Genomic DNA, 18,463 nt, shown 5'->3' with positions numbered 1-18,463 from the left:
TTCTGCTACTAACTGACCCATCTCTGAGGGTAGGACGGTGTAATTTTCAGGGCTTCCCATCATCTCCCCCAGCTTCGTCTGGTGCCGGCACAACTCTGGGGGTACCGTTTACCTGGTGGTCAGTGGCGTGCTGCCCAAGGCCACGGCTCATACAGAAGTAGCCTAGATCCTCCTGCCCTGCAAAAGGAGGGGGCCCCTCGCCGCCGTGCAACGGGCAGTGCGTTACCTGTCGCGCTGCCTTATGGCCCCTGCTCCACACCCCGGTCAAGAGACACAGCCCCCTTGGGGTCCTTTCCCTTCAGCTGTTTGTCATCTATGAATGTGCGTAGTAAACCTTGTTGTCTCACAGGGTATGGTGAGCATCAGGTGAGCTGATGCCCTCGGGAGCATTCGGGATGCTTTGAGTGTGTTGTAAGTGGAAGTCAGTATGATGACACAACTTAGTGCTTAATGATGAAGTGTATTGCTTCTGTATGTTTTTTTAAAAAATATTTTATTTATTTATTCATGAGAGACACAGAGAGAGAGGCAGAGACGGGGAGAGGGGAAGCAGGTTCCCTGTGGGGACACCCATGTGGGACTCGATCCCAGCACCCAGGGATCATGATCTGAGCCGAAGGCAGACGCTCAACCACTAAACCACCCAGGTGTCCCTGTTTTGGTTTATTAACCAAATATAGTTATTAAAATAAGCTCTTAGAGGGAAGAAATGACATCTCTATTTTTTGCTTCTTTCTCTTAAAGGAAGCACTGCATGAAAACCATGAAGGAATACATTTGTGTTTCTAAGAGGGAGGTTGGAGGAGAAGGAGTTTAAAAATGAGATACAAATATAAGAAAGGTCTCAAAGTGTGTTATTTTTTATTTTATTTCTTAAAAGATTTTATTTACTTATTCATGAGAGTGTGTAACAGAGAGAAAGAGAGGCAGAGACACAGGCAGAGGGAGAAGCAGGCTCCCTGCAGGGAGCCCAATGTGGGACTCGATCCCAGGTCTCCCATCGATTCTCGATCCCCAGGACGCCCTGGGCTGAAGGCGGCACTAAACCGCTGAGCCACCCAGGCTGCCCTCAAAGTATGTTTTTTATATGTGTCAAGTTGTCTGGGGCAGGCAAAGTGCCACGTAAGCTGGAAATGCTAGGCTGCCACGACACTGCTGTCCCTGCCAGTGACCATTGTGAGGCTTTTTGCAGAACAATCCATCACTTCAGCATATTTTCAAAAATCTTCTGGTTTTGCCTATAAGATGAGAAGTACAGAAGTTAGGAGTGCTCAGAAATAGGTAGCAGGAGGCATTTAGGGCTTTTCTTTGTTAAGTCATGAAGAGTTATTGGGAACTTCAGACTCAGTATCTAAAAGTAGCTCTGAAAAAAAAATAAATAAAAGTAGCTCTGGATTTGTCTTGGACACCTAGGCGTTTTCCTGCTGTATGGAGAACAGAGTTCCTTTTGCTAATGAGATGGAGAATCTCATGGGGTATGGGAAAAAGAAATGACCCTTCATCTTATGGTTTCTTCAACTTATAGTTGTGGTTCCAAGGCCTAAGCTGGGTTATGTGTAAGTATGGGTTCATTTTTTTAGAAAAGGGAAAGCATGGACTTTGAAGTAGGTCGCCACCTAGAGTCGAATCTCAACTCTGCCACTTGCCCGCTGTGCAACCCTAGGGAAGTTAGTTAACCTCTCTGTGCCTCATAGTTTATCATTTATAAATGTAGATACAATTAAGAGTTATCTTACAGTATTGTGAGGATTAAGTCAGCTCATAATAAAGTCCTTAAAAACGGGCCCTAAAAAGTGCCATATAAGTCCACATTGAGTAAAATACATAAGCCTAAAGAGCTGGATATTCATGCATGGGATCAGGAGGCAGTCTAAGAATCTCAGATCTTCCCCGCTAAAGAGAACAACCAATTATTTCACACCCGTAGTTTGGGGCTGTTGATTCTCCTAGAATTTTTAGAAGAGATCTGGTAATTGTCCTTGTTTTACTTGCCAAAAGTCAGTTGTTTATGCCTGTGTTTATGTTGTAGTTATTCTTTTGTAAAGAAAACATATCCTAGGAATGCCAATTCAATCACCAAAATCGTATTCTAGAGTATTGGTATAAACTGCACAAACCAGTGGGAGTTTAGAGAACGTTTTTAACAGGAACAAGGTTTGGTTTTGGTTTTTTGTATTTTTTTATTGGAGTTTGATTTGCCAACATATAACACCCAGTGATCATCCCGTCAAGTGCCCCCTCAGTGCCCATCACCCAGTTACCCCAACCCCCCGCCCACCTCCCCTGCCACCACCCCATGTTCATTTCCCAGAGTTAGGGGTCTCTCATGTTTTGTCTCCCTCTCTGATAGTTCCCACTCATTTTCCCTCCTTTCATAATCAAGGTTTTCATACCAGATTTTGAATGCATTATAAAGTGTATCAATCTGATGTGATTATTGCCCAGGTATTTCATTTAGAGAGTTTATTGCTTGTAACAGACACAAGTCCTTTGCATAAACAGTGGTATAAAGGGAAAAGTACTTGCTTTTCTAAAGTAAAATTGAAAGGGAGACTAAAACCATTTTTATTGGGCAGCCCTGGTGGCGCAGCTGCCTGCAGCCCAGGGTATAATCCTGGAGACCTGGGATTGAATCCCACATCGGGCTCCCTGCATGGAGCCTGCTTCTCCCTCTGCCTGCTTCTCTGCCTCTCTGTGTCTCTCATGAATAAATAAATAAAATCTTTAAAAAAAATTTTTATTAAACATTCTTAAATATGAGTTGGCTTAGAACAACATTCCTTAATTGTATTAGATCACAACATAGTTTCTTCAGCCAAAAGAAAAAAAAAGAAAAAAAAATTCTATTTTTAGGTTAAAGCACATGCCCTACATCATTTTACTTTCTGGTCTTCTGTTTTCCTAATTGTAAAATAACAGGGTTGCCCTAGAATCTAAATTCAGGAGGGGTCATGAATTTGGTTGGTACCAAGTAATCTCATGTATTTTATTTTATGCATTTAAAATGTTATTCAAAAGAACCCATAGTCTTCACCAGCTTGCTGAAGGATTCGTGGCCTAAAGAGGTTAGGAGCCTCTCCCCTCCATTTTTTCAGTAACTAATACAAAAACTCTTCCATCAAATGAAATCAAGATATAGACTCCATTGCTTTTATTAGAGACCTTTATTAAACATTTGACTTTCTATACCTCATTTTTCACTTCAAAAATATGTTCAAAAACTGTGTTTCTGAGGTGATCCTGATTATCACTTAGCTCTTTTTAATAGCTCCGTATTTGTCCATCATGGTTCAAACTTCAGGGTAGAACCAAGGATTCCTGACATTGTGAGGACTTAGAGCCACATGAAGATTTCTCTTCTACTCATGCTTCAAAAATAAAGCACCGATGAGCCCAAACCCAAGGCATGAAATTATTCTCTCATGAGTTCATTTGAGGTGATATTTGTATAGAAACCCAGCCCTTCTTAAATTAGCCACTATAACATAGAAAAATGTGTGTAGGTATTCTTTCCACAATAATTAGAGCTTTTCAAGATCCAAACATTCCTGCGTTCATAAATTAAGGAACTCCTCTCTCATCTCATGACTAGTATCTCTTCATGAAAGCAGATGGAAAGAATTTGTCCAATGTCACATGTCAAGTTCAGTAATGAGTCTGTAACGGTTATCCTTTAACTACCTCTGTATTCACTCATTCAAGCAGAACCTCACACTGTAGACTGAGTGACAGGTGCCACCAAATCAACTCCTCTAAGCTCTTTTACCAAATAGGCAGGAGTTCCAGCAAGAAAGCAATTTGGGGTGACCAAGAGGAGAGGGGAGAGGGAGGAAGCGATGGGGATTTGTTAATTCACTCACTTAATGCTCACCCATGATATACTGGGCCCAGTGCTAGGTGTGGTTAGCTGGGGACAGGTGAGTGAGGTCCACAGCTGCCCTTGTGGAGCCAGTGGTGAGGATAGGCAATGAGCAAGAACATGAATACATGTATAATACAGTGTCAGGAGGAGAGAAGTATTCAACTCTAGGTGGAGATTAGAATGGTAAAGAAACAACAGGAAGGATAAATGAAGGAGCAGGTGTGGAGGAGGTCACATGGTCACAGAAGGCCTTCCTGGGGTGGTGATGTTGGGCCAAGGCTTATATGAAGAAAGCAGTGTGAAGATCTGGGAGCAGACAGTTTTAAGCAGGGTTGATGGCAGATCCAGTGGCCTTGAGGGGATGTGAGCTTGAAGGTTTAGTGGAATAGTAAGAAAGCCTGTAGAGGCTGTAACACCAAGTGTTTAAATTCAGACAGGCTTTGGCACCCAGCTATCTGGCTTCCACTCTCAGCTCCAGGGTGTAGAACTTTGGGCAAGTCAATTTCTCTCTTGAGGTTTCTTTTAGTTTCCTTATCTAGAAAATGAGGCAAATATGGTCTACTTCATAGTGGTGGGGTCAAATGAGGCAACCTGTATAAAATGTTCCTAGTTCAGTTCCTGGTGTGCAGTATGGACTCAGTACAGTTAGTTCTTAGTGTTAACAAATATCAGGTTCTGGTCTAGACATGACATGAATAGTTCTGATAATGCCAGCACTGACCTCAGCAGGCATTTTGCTTAAGTCATGTCAGGACACACAGGACATGTTCCACGGCCCTATGTTGAATTGTAATGCCACGGTCCTCCTCACCTCCCTCCCATACACCATTCCAGTTGGGTCAAGACTAAAAAGGATAGATCTATGTTTTAAAATATGGTTTAATTCTGGATTACCTACAGTGAAGAGATCTTCCTAGGGAACCAGGCAGGTTTTTCCATTGGGGTGTGAAAGGTGTGATATAGGCTGAGCAATACCCAAATGTCTACTCTTCCAAGTTGGTGTAACTGATCTGGACTTTATGTCCTATGTGAATACAAACTATGTCTTTTTCACAGTTGTTTCCTCTAGCCTAACCTAGGGTCTGGCCCACAATAGGGGCTCAATAATTATTTGTTGAGTAAGTTAAAAAACGTTTCTAGAATACTCTCAGCTTCTGTGAGAAGAAGGGGCAGCTCTCTCTCTCTCTAGTCTGGAGTTATATATCCTGATCTTCTCTGGTATGTATCTGGGTCAGTACATAGGGAATCAGAAATGAATGATGGTATGTGGAATCCCATGCACATCTGACCAAAAATTGTATCTGAATAAAGCTACTCAATTGAGGACACAAGGCCATTTTCAATATTTGATGAATCTAAGAAAGTTCATGTTTTAAATGTCCTAAAATTAAGGCCATTTAAAAAAATTATAATGCTAAACAAAATATTCATTTCCAGATTTCTAGCCTTTCCCTTGAAAATAAATATTGAGATTAACAATATCATGGGATAATTTTTCCTACTTTGGTTTAGTAATTAGATGTATTTAAACTTGACTCTTTATAAAAAGGACTTGAGACAATTCCTTCACAGTTTTCCAAAAGAAATATGTGAAAATCTGAACCTGGTATTTGCGGTTTGTTTTTGCTTATTTAATTAACATTAGAGTTTACAGAAATATTTCAATGGATTATCTCAGACTTAACAGTCCCATTAAATCCCTCAAGATGTAAAGGGCAGTCCATAATTAGTAATAGTAATAAAAGATCTTTGTGGAAAAATCATACCATAGCTGTAAGTGATCAAACTCTGAAGAACTGCAAGCTGGCTAATATTTTATTCCACTTGCAAATTAACAAGTTAGCCTTTCTCAGTTTTATGGATTTTGGAAAACAACATAAGACTTCTTGATCAGACAGGACAATTTATCACTCCCAGCAACAGCAATAGCTAGAGTATCAGCATTGCATCATTCCCTCAAGCCCCAGTACCCACAGGGCAACATGAAGAGAACCAGATGACACGAGCACATATAATTGGCCATTTTTGAGAAGAGGATCGCCAAGCCTAGGGAACCCAAATCTTTTATAATAGACAGTAAGCCAGCCTGATTTCCTCTGTGGAAGAAGATATCTTTAATTTTTTGGGTAGTAAACAAGCCTTTCCTCCAGAGGAGACACTATCTCTGTCTTCTAAGGCTGTTTGTCATACAAAGAAAACCCAAAACAAAAGCAGTCAGTGCTTTTGCTCATATGACACACAGAACTGCAAGCGCCCCATGAAGAATTGTCTCTCAGGTCAAGAATCCTAAAAAGGCCACTTTTCTGTTTTAAATAAGAAACTCGAAATTTTTTAAGGTTCAAAAACTGTAGAGTCTAACTTTTTGTTTGGTTTAGTTTTATGGAGTTTAGCCAGCTTTTTGGAGCATGGGTATCAGTAGGAAGCATAAGACTCATCTGCCATAACATTTAAATTTAGATTTTTATATCCAAATAACTTTAGCTCTTCAAAAAGAAATTGTTCATGTGATGTTTGCACAGCTAAAGATTTTGACATTCCAGGGATGTGAAACAGCAGGTTCTAATTTAGAAGTTTACTTAGCTGCTTTACTCCAGGAGATGCTGGGTTTAGAACAGAGAAGCTTACAAACCAGAAGTATATCCAATGTTTCAATAAAGATTCTGATAGTCTTCAGATTTCCTCCTAGATACTAGGTCTTTAGTATTCAGAATCATCAAAGTTAAAGGCATTTTTACTGGTCATCTTTTTTTTTCTCTGTCATTCTTCTTATGGGATAATCACAAAGCTTTAGAGAAAAGGCATGTTTATTAGACTTTAAACATGAGAATTTTAGTATCAACTGTAGCCATTAGTCAATCATATTCACACATTGGTTTGTGTTAAGTATAAGTTAGGTGTTAGGTATGTAAGCTTAAGATTTTTCACATTTTTTTCCTTTAAATCTCAGGTTTTAGTTATCACCAATATTCCCATCCATCCTGTTCTTTTTTTCCAATTAGTGAAATTAAAGGCCATTTTAATTGATTAAAATGATGAGCTATTTGGCCCTCTGATGTTAATCATTAATATAATGCAAAATAATAAAAATTAGTGTCTGAATAGTTTTATGCTAAGTTTGAAGCCAAGCAAAGGAGGAAAAACTTAAAGACATATGTGCCCTTACCTAATTAAATCCTAAAGTCCTCTTTGGAGTCAGATGATGCAACCGACCAGAACCTGACAGAACCAGTCTAAAAACTGCATTTTTGTAGGATGAGCACAACTCAACACACAGTGAAATGACACCATCAATTCCATTACTGTGGGCAATCGTTCACATAAAACAATAGAGTTGAACTTTCCTCACAGTCCTGTGCCCTTGAGAATTGTGAATTATCAGAATAGTAAAGACATTAAAGAAACAGACTAAGGTTTTAACACTATCTTAATAAACACAAGCATTCCTTTGTTACTTTATTGTTTTCCAGAACACAATGTTAAGAATTTTTCCAGGGAACATTAATAACATGAAAGACTATAATACCTTTCTGATTAAAGTCCAAAGCATCAATCATCAAAAAAGCACAAAATAACATATTACATCTGAAGCATGACATTCCAGTTCCAGTGCTAATTTAAAAAGGCTATTTTCTTATAACTCCTTTTCTTTTTCATTTTGAATCCTAGTTCAGTGGTCTGAAATTGGGATATTCGTACTCCTCGGGGTTGATTTCGCAGAGTACTGCTTCAGTCATGAATCAAGGAAAATCAATTTCTTGATTTTTAGGAAAAATCTGTTGCCTAAAATTTCTTCTTTCTCATCTTCCTAGGAATAATTGTGCTTCCACTTTAAGTGGAAGAAAGTAAACCTGTTAACCCTCAGAAAACTTATTATGATGATACATGTCCCAAATTATAAAAAAACTCAGTAGCACTAATCCAAAAGATAATTGGAAATATTGGTGTAAGTGTGGTATAGAAAAATGACTCTAATGACTGGATAGTAATCCTTTCATAGGCCTACAGTTGCCAACAATTTGCTTTCAACAAAATTAAAGGATGACCTACTAAGTGATCAGCTGATGTATCATTACAAATAACTTTTTTTGTTGTTAATTCAAAAAACTGAGTGATATTTCTATTATAAAATTTCCTCAGTTCCCCATACTTTTTCATTATTCTTGAGAACAATAAATTTCATCTAAAGAGTAGAAATGTATCATGTTATTCTAGAAATGACATTCATCCACACATATATAATTTTAAAAAAACTCCCTGTCCATTAAGAGAGATTTTTCAACAAATTTCACTTTTCATTTCTAATAGTTAATTCTAAAGATTTATAATATAGTTCTATAATTTTTATCCATTTTGTATTATTTATAGTATTAATAACTAAAAAAAATACCTAAAAGCTCTTAGGGGAAATTTTAAAAAAAGAACTAAAATTTCAGTTCAGTTTATGGTAATTTTTTTCAGAGCACTATGATGAAGTGATCAAGACTTTCAAGTTTAAAATGCATTGCAAAAGGATAAAATACTGAGTTCAATGTGAAAAACAATATAAAACTTACCTTAAATATCTTATTCCTATATTTTTTAAATAGATGATGATGAATATCAGGTATGGTATTTCAATTCTACTGGAAATATTTAAAGAGTGAGAAGTGCTCTCTTCTATATGTTTGAATTTATAATACAATAGAAGTTGTATTCTTTGCTGGCACCTGGGTGGCTCAGTTGGTTAAGCGTCTGCCTTCAGCTCAGGTCATGATCTCAGGGTCCTGGGATTGAGCCCAAGTCTGGTACTCTGCTCAGCAGGGAGTCTGCTTCTCCTTCTCACTCTCCTTCTGTGTTCTCCCTCTCTTTCTCAAATAAATAAATAAATAGAATCTTTAAAGGAAAAAAAAAATTACATTCTTTGCTATCATTTAAATTTACAGTGAAAAGAAAGTTTGATGTTGACTTATAAATGAAAGAAAGTACTTAGTTTTAAAAATTATTTTAAAGGGACACTGGGTGGTTCAGTGGATGAAGGTCTGCCTTTGGCCCAGGACATGATCCCAGAGTCCTGGGATCGAGTCCCACATCAGGCTCCCTGCATGGAGCCTGCTTCTCCATCTGCCTATGTCTCTACCTCCCTCTGTCTCTCATGAATAAATAAAATTTTAAACAATCTTTTAAAAAATAAAATAAAAATTATTTTAAAGGCTACACAAGAAAGTTTAAAGTCTACTGCCAGTAGCATTTTTTGTGAGCAGGTATCTGCTCACAAAAGAAAGTCATAATTAATTCTGGCATTTTTTTTTAAACTGAGAGTTATTCCATTGACTTCAATTTTCCTTGAAATATATCTAAAAAAATCATTTCAGTTGGTGTTGACTAGAAATCATTAAGATAGAAAGATTGGGGAACATTAAGGTTTTGATTGCTTTTCTTGGTTTATTTAAGTACTAGAAGATAATATTCTTGAGTAAAATATTTGCTTTAGAAGAGGCCAGGCATGAGCAAAACTCAGAGAGATGAAGAGAAAGGGGAATATGAGAAATAAAAATAAAAACAAATGAAAGCTATTGCATCATCACTGATGTTGGAGACAGTGGCCCACAGTGGAGTGTCTTCTTTTAAAGAGCAGACCGTTCCCACTTAGGGAACTTTTGAGGCCAGGATTTAAACCTCTGGTTGGAAGGAAATAGGTGTGTTTTCCTCTCATATTCACATTCAAGGGATCTCTTGGCAGACAGAGAGCTAGGTGTGCTATGTGCTTTTTGCATACACAATAAAAGCCATGGGATTTGGCTTCACCTTTGCAAAGTATGGAACACGGACTCTTTGGTAAATCAAATCATTGAAAATTCTGCCTTCCGAGTTGCCAAGAATTTTCTGGCAAGAGTTTAAGATCTCCGTGAATCTTTCAAACCTGGAACTAGTATGCCAGGAAGTTTAGGAAGCACTCAGCAGGGCAAGGCGAGGGCTGAAGTGACAGCCTCAGTGGCTCATATGGAGGGGGCAGGGGGGTAAGTGTGGCAGGTTATCTGTGGGAAGCCTAAGGCATCTCCATGGATTGCCCCAGCTAATGCAAGTCCATGTCGTCCACGGCACACAGAGACACCGCAACATATTTGTCCTTCATGGTCTTTTCATGATGCTTTGTGCAGCCATAAACCCAGTCTGCAGATTTCATCTGGATTAGGCAAGTCCTGATGGGCAGCCCTGTTACTTAATATCATGTGAGATACAAGTGTCAATACTTGTGGACAAAGTATGTCCCAGCAAGTCTAAACTTTCCTGTATCCTTGCAGCACAGAGAAGGCCTCAAAGATGTACAGACTTTGACATTAAAGGAGGCAGGATTGCTGAGGTAGTTGTGGAACGCAGGGGCAAAGGGTGGAAGAATGGAGGTCAAGGAGGATTGTTTCAGGGCCTGCCTAACAGTAGTGGTGGCACTCACTTGAGAGGAGTTCACTAGGTCTCTAATACTCTATGAATTCCTCATGAGCAAACAGCACAAGCATCCCCCTGCCCCCCGCCCTGCCCGTGGGTCTATCTTCAGGGCAGGGGAGAACAAGGACACCCGGAGCAAGCCACCTCTTCTTCACTGTGGCATGTGGCATTAAATGACTTCCTCTGGTAGAGAAATGAGGCCATCCCATTAGAGAAAAACATCAGTGATTTTCAGAAAACTTCTACTTGTCACTCTGAATATCAACATATTAAATCCCCCTGTGATAGTTTACATCTCTGTGCTCTTTACTTATGAACTGAAACAGAGTTACTCCATTTTTTTTCTACTTTGGACATCCCTAGCTCCTTTCTAGGGAACGGATTTTGGCCTGTCAGATTTTGGCATCATCTTACTCCTAAGTCGGCCATGGAGAGAGACTCTTATTCTTTCAGTAAGTTTTATCTTGCTGCAAGGATCCTTTTCAGAACTTCATTTCACTTTCTCGATTTGAAAATCTGTGAGTTTAGGGTGCTGATATCATTGTTAAAATAATATTCTCCTCGTTTTTGACTTGACAGATTCTTACTGGGAGGTTGGATCATCCTTGTCAAAACCCTTGTCAACTGCTACAACACCCAGTTTGTCAATATTAGATAAACCAAAGAATCGATTCTTGAATTCTTTCTATCAGATCAAGAAAGAAGTAGAAGCTTTCTGCAATGATACATTATTTTTTGGAAATATCAGGTGCAAGGCTTTCCTAACAAAGTCTCATTAGAGATGGAGGGCAGTCTCTCAATGTTCAGTCCATTGCTCACTGATTAGTTCAATGAACCTGGCTCAGGTGCATGCCTAGGACAGGCTTTCAGCGTAGACTGTGGGTCCTTCTAGGCCAGCCTTTGACAGTTCAGACTGAGTGCTCGTAACTAATGCTTTGTGAAACAGTCTCATTTTCTTGTTGGCGAGACCCACCATTTTCTGTAACGGCAGGATCAGTTCATTCTCATCTGACGCCAACATGAGTGTGATGGCCGCAGTGATGATTTACCAAAATCCCACCAAATAATTCCAAAAGGTGGTCATGGTACAAGGTGAGGAAGGGAAGAAGAGGGCTTCAGAGGTGATGAAGTAGGGATGGAGGTAGATCAAGAAAACCTGTGTGAGCTCATTTAGAAAAGAGTGACCCTTCCTCCACCTTCTTCCTCCTCATGGCTGCTAGAGCAAAAGGTGATGAGAAATCCTATACAGCACTGTGACAAATACGGGCAGAAAGGGGAATAGGGGTCTGTGGCATAGATTATTTAACTTCAAAAACATTGGATTTACATACTTTTATCTTGTATTTGTCCAGGGGCAGGTCATTACAAAGGCTTCGCCAGAATTAATGCGACTGTCATTCTACCCAAAGCCAGATCCCCAGTCTCACAAAACTCAAGACAAGGTCACCTGAGCACTGCAGTGGTCTCATTAAGAGCCAAGTGATCTTACCAAGGAAATAAGGTTTTGGAAGGGGTAGGAAGTAGAGGGGATGGATACAGAATTTTAACTTTGAATTCCCTATTAATTAGAGCAATAATAAACATGTTGCTTTTGTTCCAATTATCTTCTATGCTCTAATGGTAACCCTATACGGATGCACTTGGAAGAGATCATCAAGGAAAAAAAAAAAAACAAAACAAAACTGTTTCTCCAGCCCTCTTCTAGAATTCAATTTATTTTTTCTTACTTTAAAGTAAGAACATTTACTATGAGCAGATGTTTTCTGTCCGGAGCCCAATCTCCTCTTGGGAGGCGAGTTGTTAAATTAGAGACACAGCTGACGGCTTGATTCCCACATAGGCAGCCCTGGTGGTGGGCGGCATGGGGACCCCTCCCCGACTTCTTGCGTCCTCCCTGCTGCCTGCCCTAGGGTAGGCCCCCAGCTGGTCTGTACGTAACCGCTGGCTTTCCATCGCATGCTGACTTTGCCAGCAGTGAGCCAGGCCTGGGGCAGCCCCCACGTCCTTCTTTCTTCAGAATCAAATGCTCATGCTCCACATTTACTTATTCACTAACAAATATTTATTGAGCTACCACCAAGAGAGCACTGTGATTAAAAAGCATGAGTTTCTCGGACTGACTGCCAGGGCTCAGTGCCACCCCTACTGCTTCCGAGCTCTGTGACCTTGGCAAATTATTAATGCTTTGAGCCTGAGTTTTATCTCCTCTAAAGAGGGATAGTAACAGTTCCTGTCTTACGAGATTTGGGGAGGATCATTTGAGGTAAGATTCATAAAGTACTCTGCCCTTTGCAAGAACTCGTAGCTATTTGATTGAGACAAGCCAGGTTTGATAGGCTGTGGGCAGAAGAGTGAGTTCTAGTCCCATCAGGCAGGCCCTGTAATGCTCCCTGTCACTCTCAGATAATAAAAAGTGTTCTGATTGGTTTTTGGGCCAACAAGAGTCTCCTTTCAGAAATTCAAACATGAAGTCACGTATCATAATCAAATTTGGAAGCTCTGTATATGTCAGAGCCTCTGCCCGCTTGGCTGGCCTCTGGTCCGGAAGACCTTCTCCTGCCTTTCTGGCTCCATTTCCCACCCACTCATCGTTAGCTGTGATGCTGGACTTCTCCAAGTGAGGGGCCCCTCGAGCAGGTGGAGTCCTGGTGGGGCACAGGCTTTGGGCTTGGCAGGTGCCTCTGGGTTGCTCCCCAGCAGGTGGCCCAGCCACCGCCCCTCCCGCTGGCATTTTTCAGGCCTGGGTCACATACCAGTGCTTTTTTTTGTCTCTGCCCCTACTTCCAGGATTATTGTCAGGCTCTGTCAGTGTTTCTCCTGAATCCTTTCTCCCTGGGCTGGAGATGGAGGAGGAAGCACATGAGGAAGGACACAGCCTGGCTCTCCAACCACAACCAGGCGGGGCTAGGGCAGGGGTCAGAGGGCTGGCCCTTGAATTCAATGGATTTTTGATCATTTTGCTGCCCCCCCCCCCCCAATCTTCCCTTTCTTCTAGTGCCCTGGCTGCTACTGAGCGAGATTTTTCCTGGTGGAATTAGAGGACGAGCCATGGCTTTAACTTCTAGCATGAATTGGGGCATCAATCTCCTCATCTCTCTGACATTTCTGACTGTGACCGGTAAGGACTCGATATTTTCCTCTACACCATTGTGCTCCTAGGACACATGTTAGGGAAGCACACTCACCTAAAAGACGTCTTACTCTGGACGTGTTCAAAACATTCAGAATAAAAAGAATGTACCTGATATGCTGACCACCCAATTTAAAGTTATCATTCTTGTGCTTGCTTCAGCAGCACATATAATAAAGTTATCATTCTTTTTTTTTTTTTTTTTCAAAACTGGTTTTAAATACTCTTCAGGGTGGCAGGAAAGGGGACTGGGGTGAGAGCTTGTTACATGTGAATTTGGGGTTGGGGTGCCCCACCCCCTGCCCTGGGACAAGGGAGCAGAGTAGAGGCCCTCTCTGGAGGGTCCCAGGGCCAACTGGAAGCCAGCCCTCCCTAATGTTATCATTCTTAATTAATTTATAACCCCACCTGTTCTGTCCCCCAATTATTTTGAATCACATTTCAAACATGATGACATTTTGTCTATAAAATTTCCATGTAGACCTCTAAAAGATAAGACATTTGAAAACTATACCTATGATATCATTATCAAGCCTAAATATATTAGTAGTAATCCCCTGGTATCAAATATCCAGTCTGTGTTCCCATTCTTCCAATTGTCTGATAATTATTTTTGTAGATTTTGCTTGAATCACCATCCCAATACATAACTTACAGTTGATTGGCATGTCTCTTATAATTTTTAGGTTTCATCTCCATTTCTCCCTCTTCCTCCACAGCTATATATATATATTAAATATATAATATATATATTAAATATATAATATAAATATATATTAAATATAAATATATATATTAAAGATTTTATTTATTTATTCATGAAAAACAGAGAAAGAGAGGTGGAGACATAGGCAGAGGGAGAAGCAGGCTCCATGCAGGGAGCCCGACGTTGGACTCCATCCCAGGTAGCCAGGATCAGGCCCTGGGCTGAAGGTGGCGCTAAACCACTGAGCCACTCGGGATTGGCCACAGCTTTGTATTTTTAACGAAGAAACTGGATTATCTGTTTCAGTGTTCGGTCCTTTGTGTTTCCAGTGAATTGCTGTTTAGATCTAGAGGCTTGAGCAGATTTAGATTTTCTCATTTGTTTCTCATTGTTTGTAAATAAACTCTCATGAGTTTATTTGTTTGTAAACTCCTTTACAGATGATGGTGAGTCCTGCCACAGAGACATATCATCTGTCTCCCACTTGGTAATGGAGGCTTTTTCTGAAGATCATCACCCAGATCTGTTATTTTCATTCCATTGTTCCTTCTAAATTTTGATCAAAGCTACTTTTCTAAGGAGATGTTTCTTCTCCTTAGTGATTTGCCTGCCCTCATGTGTGAATCATACAAAAAGGCAAGAGAAAAGCTTAAAACATTTTTATTTTCCAGTTTTCCAAATAATGAGATAGTTCCCCAGCATCCTCCAAAATTGACCAATAGCTGTTTCCTTTCTTTCCTGTTTCCTCATGTATGTATATGATATAAATAATACATATATTAATTTGGAAAAGTGGATATATACTCAAAAAGGCATATATCTATATATAGCACTTCTGAATCTTGTCAACCACTTTTTTTTTTTTTTTTAGTGTATCTACTTTTGGAAATTAACTTTTGGAGTTATTAAGCATGGCTTTACATAAAATTTTCAAATGTTTATGTCCCATTTTTAGAAATAGCCCAAGATTAAAGGAAATGAAAAAACTGCTCATCAGCACCAACCACACCTATTCTACTCAGATCTTATGCAAGTCCTGTGCCTTTCACCTTTACAGAGACACATAGACACACACACACACACACACACACACACACACACACGTTTTTCCACATGGAGAAAGAGAAATATAAAAGAAAAAAATGAAGTGATCCCAGCATAATGTATGAACTTGATGAATCACTATGTTGTATACCTGAAACCAATGTAACATTGTGTGTCAACTGTGCTTATTTTTTTTTAATTAAAAAATAGAACAAAGAATGGAAATGAGCAGGGTTGGAAAAAGAGGACACAAATCTCTGGGAAGGATAGCTAATGTAGAGGATGAACTAATGCACATCCAGAGGTTCTCCTGAATTTAAAACAAATGTTGGGAAAGCATATTCACTTAAAAATCCTGGAATGAACCTGTAGATGACATTGCATTGGACTAAGCTTGAAATTCTTTTTTTTTTTTTAAGATTTTATTTATTTATTCCTGAGAGACACACACACACACACACACAGAGGCAGAGACACAGGCAGAGGGAGAAGCAGGCTCCATGCAGGGAGCCTGACGTGGGACTCGATCCTGGGTCTCCAGGATCTCGCCCTGAGCAGAAGACAGCGCTAAACCGCCGAGCCCCCCGGGCTGCCCTAAGCTTGAAATTCGATACAGGTTTCTCCCACTATTTGAAACTAGAGCGTCTCTAGGAAATCTTTCATAAGCCAAGACGGCTTGAAGCAGAGAAGTAGCTACCAGTTCCTAAGAGCGAAAATCCTCTTTGGATTTCTCTCCTTTAGCAAAATTGGGTACTAACGTAGATCTTTCAGAAAAGCAAAGTGGCATAATGCAAACTTGTCCAAGAGCGGGGAAACCTGTAGTTACTTTCAAAAATCAGTTTTCCAAGTAAAAGAGGTAAGTAAGGGTTCTGCTTGGCAGCAAGCCCTTGGACACCAGCCCTTTTAGTGTGACTTCAGCAATGTCCATAAAAGCAGAGTGTTGTGATCGCTTCGGCAGCACATATACTAAAATTGGAACGATACAGAGAAGATTAGCATGGCCCCTGCGCAAGGATGACACGCAATTTCGTGAAGCGTTCCATATTTTTGCTGCAGTAAAAAAAAAAAAAAAAAAAAAAAGCAGAGTGTTCTGGGGAAACCAATTCACTGGGCAGTGGTCATGATACAGCTGGATCGAGCTCAGCTCTGAGTAAAGTGTTTTAAGAAGATTGCTTAAATATTGTAAGAGGGTTGCCATGTGTCCATCGTGGGAGGGCACCTGGAAGCTATGCAACCTGTGGTCTGTGCAGAACGGTTGCAAAAGTTCACCTCAGGCTGCAAGAGTTCAGGGTGTTTGGGGCAAGGAGATGCCCAGGAGAGCGGTAGGGGTGCAGGCAGGGATGTGCACAGCTGTGGTGCTGGTATGAAGGGATGGAGAATGGACCCAGGGAGCGAGGCACAACCTCAGAGTGGAGGCTCCTGAAAGGGACACTTAGACTTCAGGATGGGTGAGGAAGGCCTCTGTAAGGGGTAAGGGCAGCCCACCACGCACTAAGAGTCTCTGAAAGGGGTGAGCTCCCCGTTACTGAAAGTACTCAAACAGGACAAGTTCCATGAAATAACCTTTGGTTGTAGGGTTTTTTGGTTTTTTGGTTTTATCCTCCCCTTTCTATATTCTGGGTTTCTGTCCCAGAGAGGGAAGGAGGACCCTTGCTACAAGCACCTTATTAGGCACTCACTTGGGCAAAAGACTGCCAGCCCCAAGAGAAGCCCAGCGGGACGGGGCTTGAATGAACGCCGCGCTGTCGCGCTGCCCGTCGCGTCCTCCCACTTCTGCTCAGGCTGGTGTCCTTTCGGCTGAAAGGAAACGCTGCCACCATAAATGATTTATTTGAATCAGGGTGAAGAAGCGTGAGCTCATTTCAAGAAAAGCGCGTCTGTGCACCTGCCTTTAAAAACGCCCACCAGCTAGGAAGGAATGTGAGGCCGAGGAGCCAGAAGAGATAGTTTACCTTCTGCTTTCTAGGTTTCTCTGTCATTTGAGGTCTTTTTTTTTTTTTTAATTTTTTTTTTTTCAATGAGCATGATCTTGCCATTTTGGAAAAGAAAAGCAGCCTCACCAAGAAGATGGCATTGGGTTTAAATTGTGATAGTCACAAGGCTTGAACAGAGAAAGCTGGAGTAGTTTGTAAAAAGGAGACTTCCAGAGGTTGGCCATATCTTTAATTTGTGGTTGCTGTTTCCAGGATACGACCACCATGTTTGAAAATCACAGGTTTTGGGGCAGCCCCGGGTGGCTCAGCGGTTTAGCGCTTGCCTTTGGCCCAGGGCATGATCCTGGAGCCTCGAGATCGAGTCCCGCGTCCGGCTCCCTGCATGGAGCCTGCTTCTCCCTCTACCTGTGTCTCTGCCTCTTTCTCTCTGGATCGCTCATGAATAAATAAATAACATATTAAAAAAAAAAGAAAGAAAATCACAGGTTTTTATACATGCCCTAAGAAGCAGCTGTCCACAAATGGGGTCAAAGCAACACAAAGCACATTTTTAATCGGTCTCTTTTGTCCTTTGTAGATCTCATTGGCTTGCCGTGGGTGTGCTTTATATATACAATCATGAGCTTAGCATCCCTGGTTTTTGTTGTTGTGTTTATACCTGAGACAAAGGGATGCTCTTTGGAACAAATATCAGTGGAGCTGGCAAAAGCGTAAGTATTATGTGCGTGCTCTCTGAACGACGCTCTGGTCAAAAAATGCAGCTTTTATATACAACTGAACAATGATCCGACATCTGAAATTATTTCAAGATATTACCTTTGTTGAGAAACTCTCTCAAAACACAAATCCAGTTTTTATGCCCCGTGTTGAATCTGGGTGACTAAGCTAAGGAATGAGAAAAACCGGTGCTTTCTAACAGGTGAACCTCTCAAAGCTCTTTTCAGTAATGTTTAAAGAACCCCTCTCGTCTCTCTAGGTTCCCCAAGCAGGAGGGTTTTTGTTTGTTTGTTTGTTTGGGGTTGCAGGTAAGTCTTGGAATGTCTTGCACAGCTTGTGCCAGAGCCATGAGCTTCTACCTCTATCACACGTGTAGGTTGTCTGTAAACCCTAATCACCAGCTAAGGCTGTGATTATCAGGAATACCCTTGGGTTTAAGTCACTGCAATTATTCCAAATATGGCATAATCAAAATGAGCTAAGGAAAAGTTTCTCCTATGGGTAGCATCTGGAAACTGGTCCAATACATTTTACACAGAGAGATTGTTTAAACAGCTTAACTTAGATGTGGGCTCTAGAAAACTCGTCCTCTTGGTAACAGAACTCAGAGAGCTCTAACTGCTGAACTGCGGGGAAGGAGGCGGTAC

At 40.7% G+C, this 18,463-nt stretch overlaps 1 protein-coding gene and 1 non-coding gene across 4 annotated transcripts in view; both read left to right on the top strand.

Annotated features, from left to right (window-relative positions):
* The window catches only part of SLC2A12 (solute carrier family 2 member 12), an 83,922-nt gene that overhangs the window by 25,625 nt on the left and 39,834 nt on the right, over positions 1 to 18,463 (top strand). For 2 of the 3 annotated variants that reach the window (XM_038526058.1, XM_038526057.1), the window contains exons 3-4: positions 13,281 to 13,403; positions 17,677 to 17,809. In XM_038526058.1, coding sequence (XP_038381986.1) covers positions 13,281 to 13,403; positions 17,677 to 17,809 — 256 coding nt within the window. Of the gene's footprint in view, positions 1 to 13,280; positions 13,404 to 14,561; positions 14,934 to 17,676; positions 17,810 to 18,463 lie in introns of those variants that run through there. The other variant, XM_038526059.1, reaches the window with a different exon arrangement.
* LOC119869951 lies at positions 16,108 to 16,214 on the top strand. The gene has a single exon (XR_005354910.1). It is a non-coding gene; the product is annotated as a U6 spliceosomal RNA (small nuclear RNA).

This window comes from Canis lupus, chromosome 1, assembly GCF_011100685.1.
Source record: "Canis lupus familiaris isolate Mischka breed German Shepherd chromosome 1, alternate assembly UU_Cfam_GSD_1.0, whole genome shotgun sequence".
Classification (NCBI taxonomy): Eukaryota; Metazoa; Chordata; class Mammalia; order Carnivora; family Canidae; genus Canis; species Canis lupus.
This window is presented reverse-complemented; position numbering and strand designations above follow the sequence as displayed.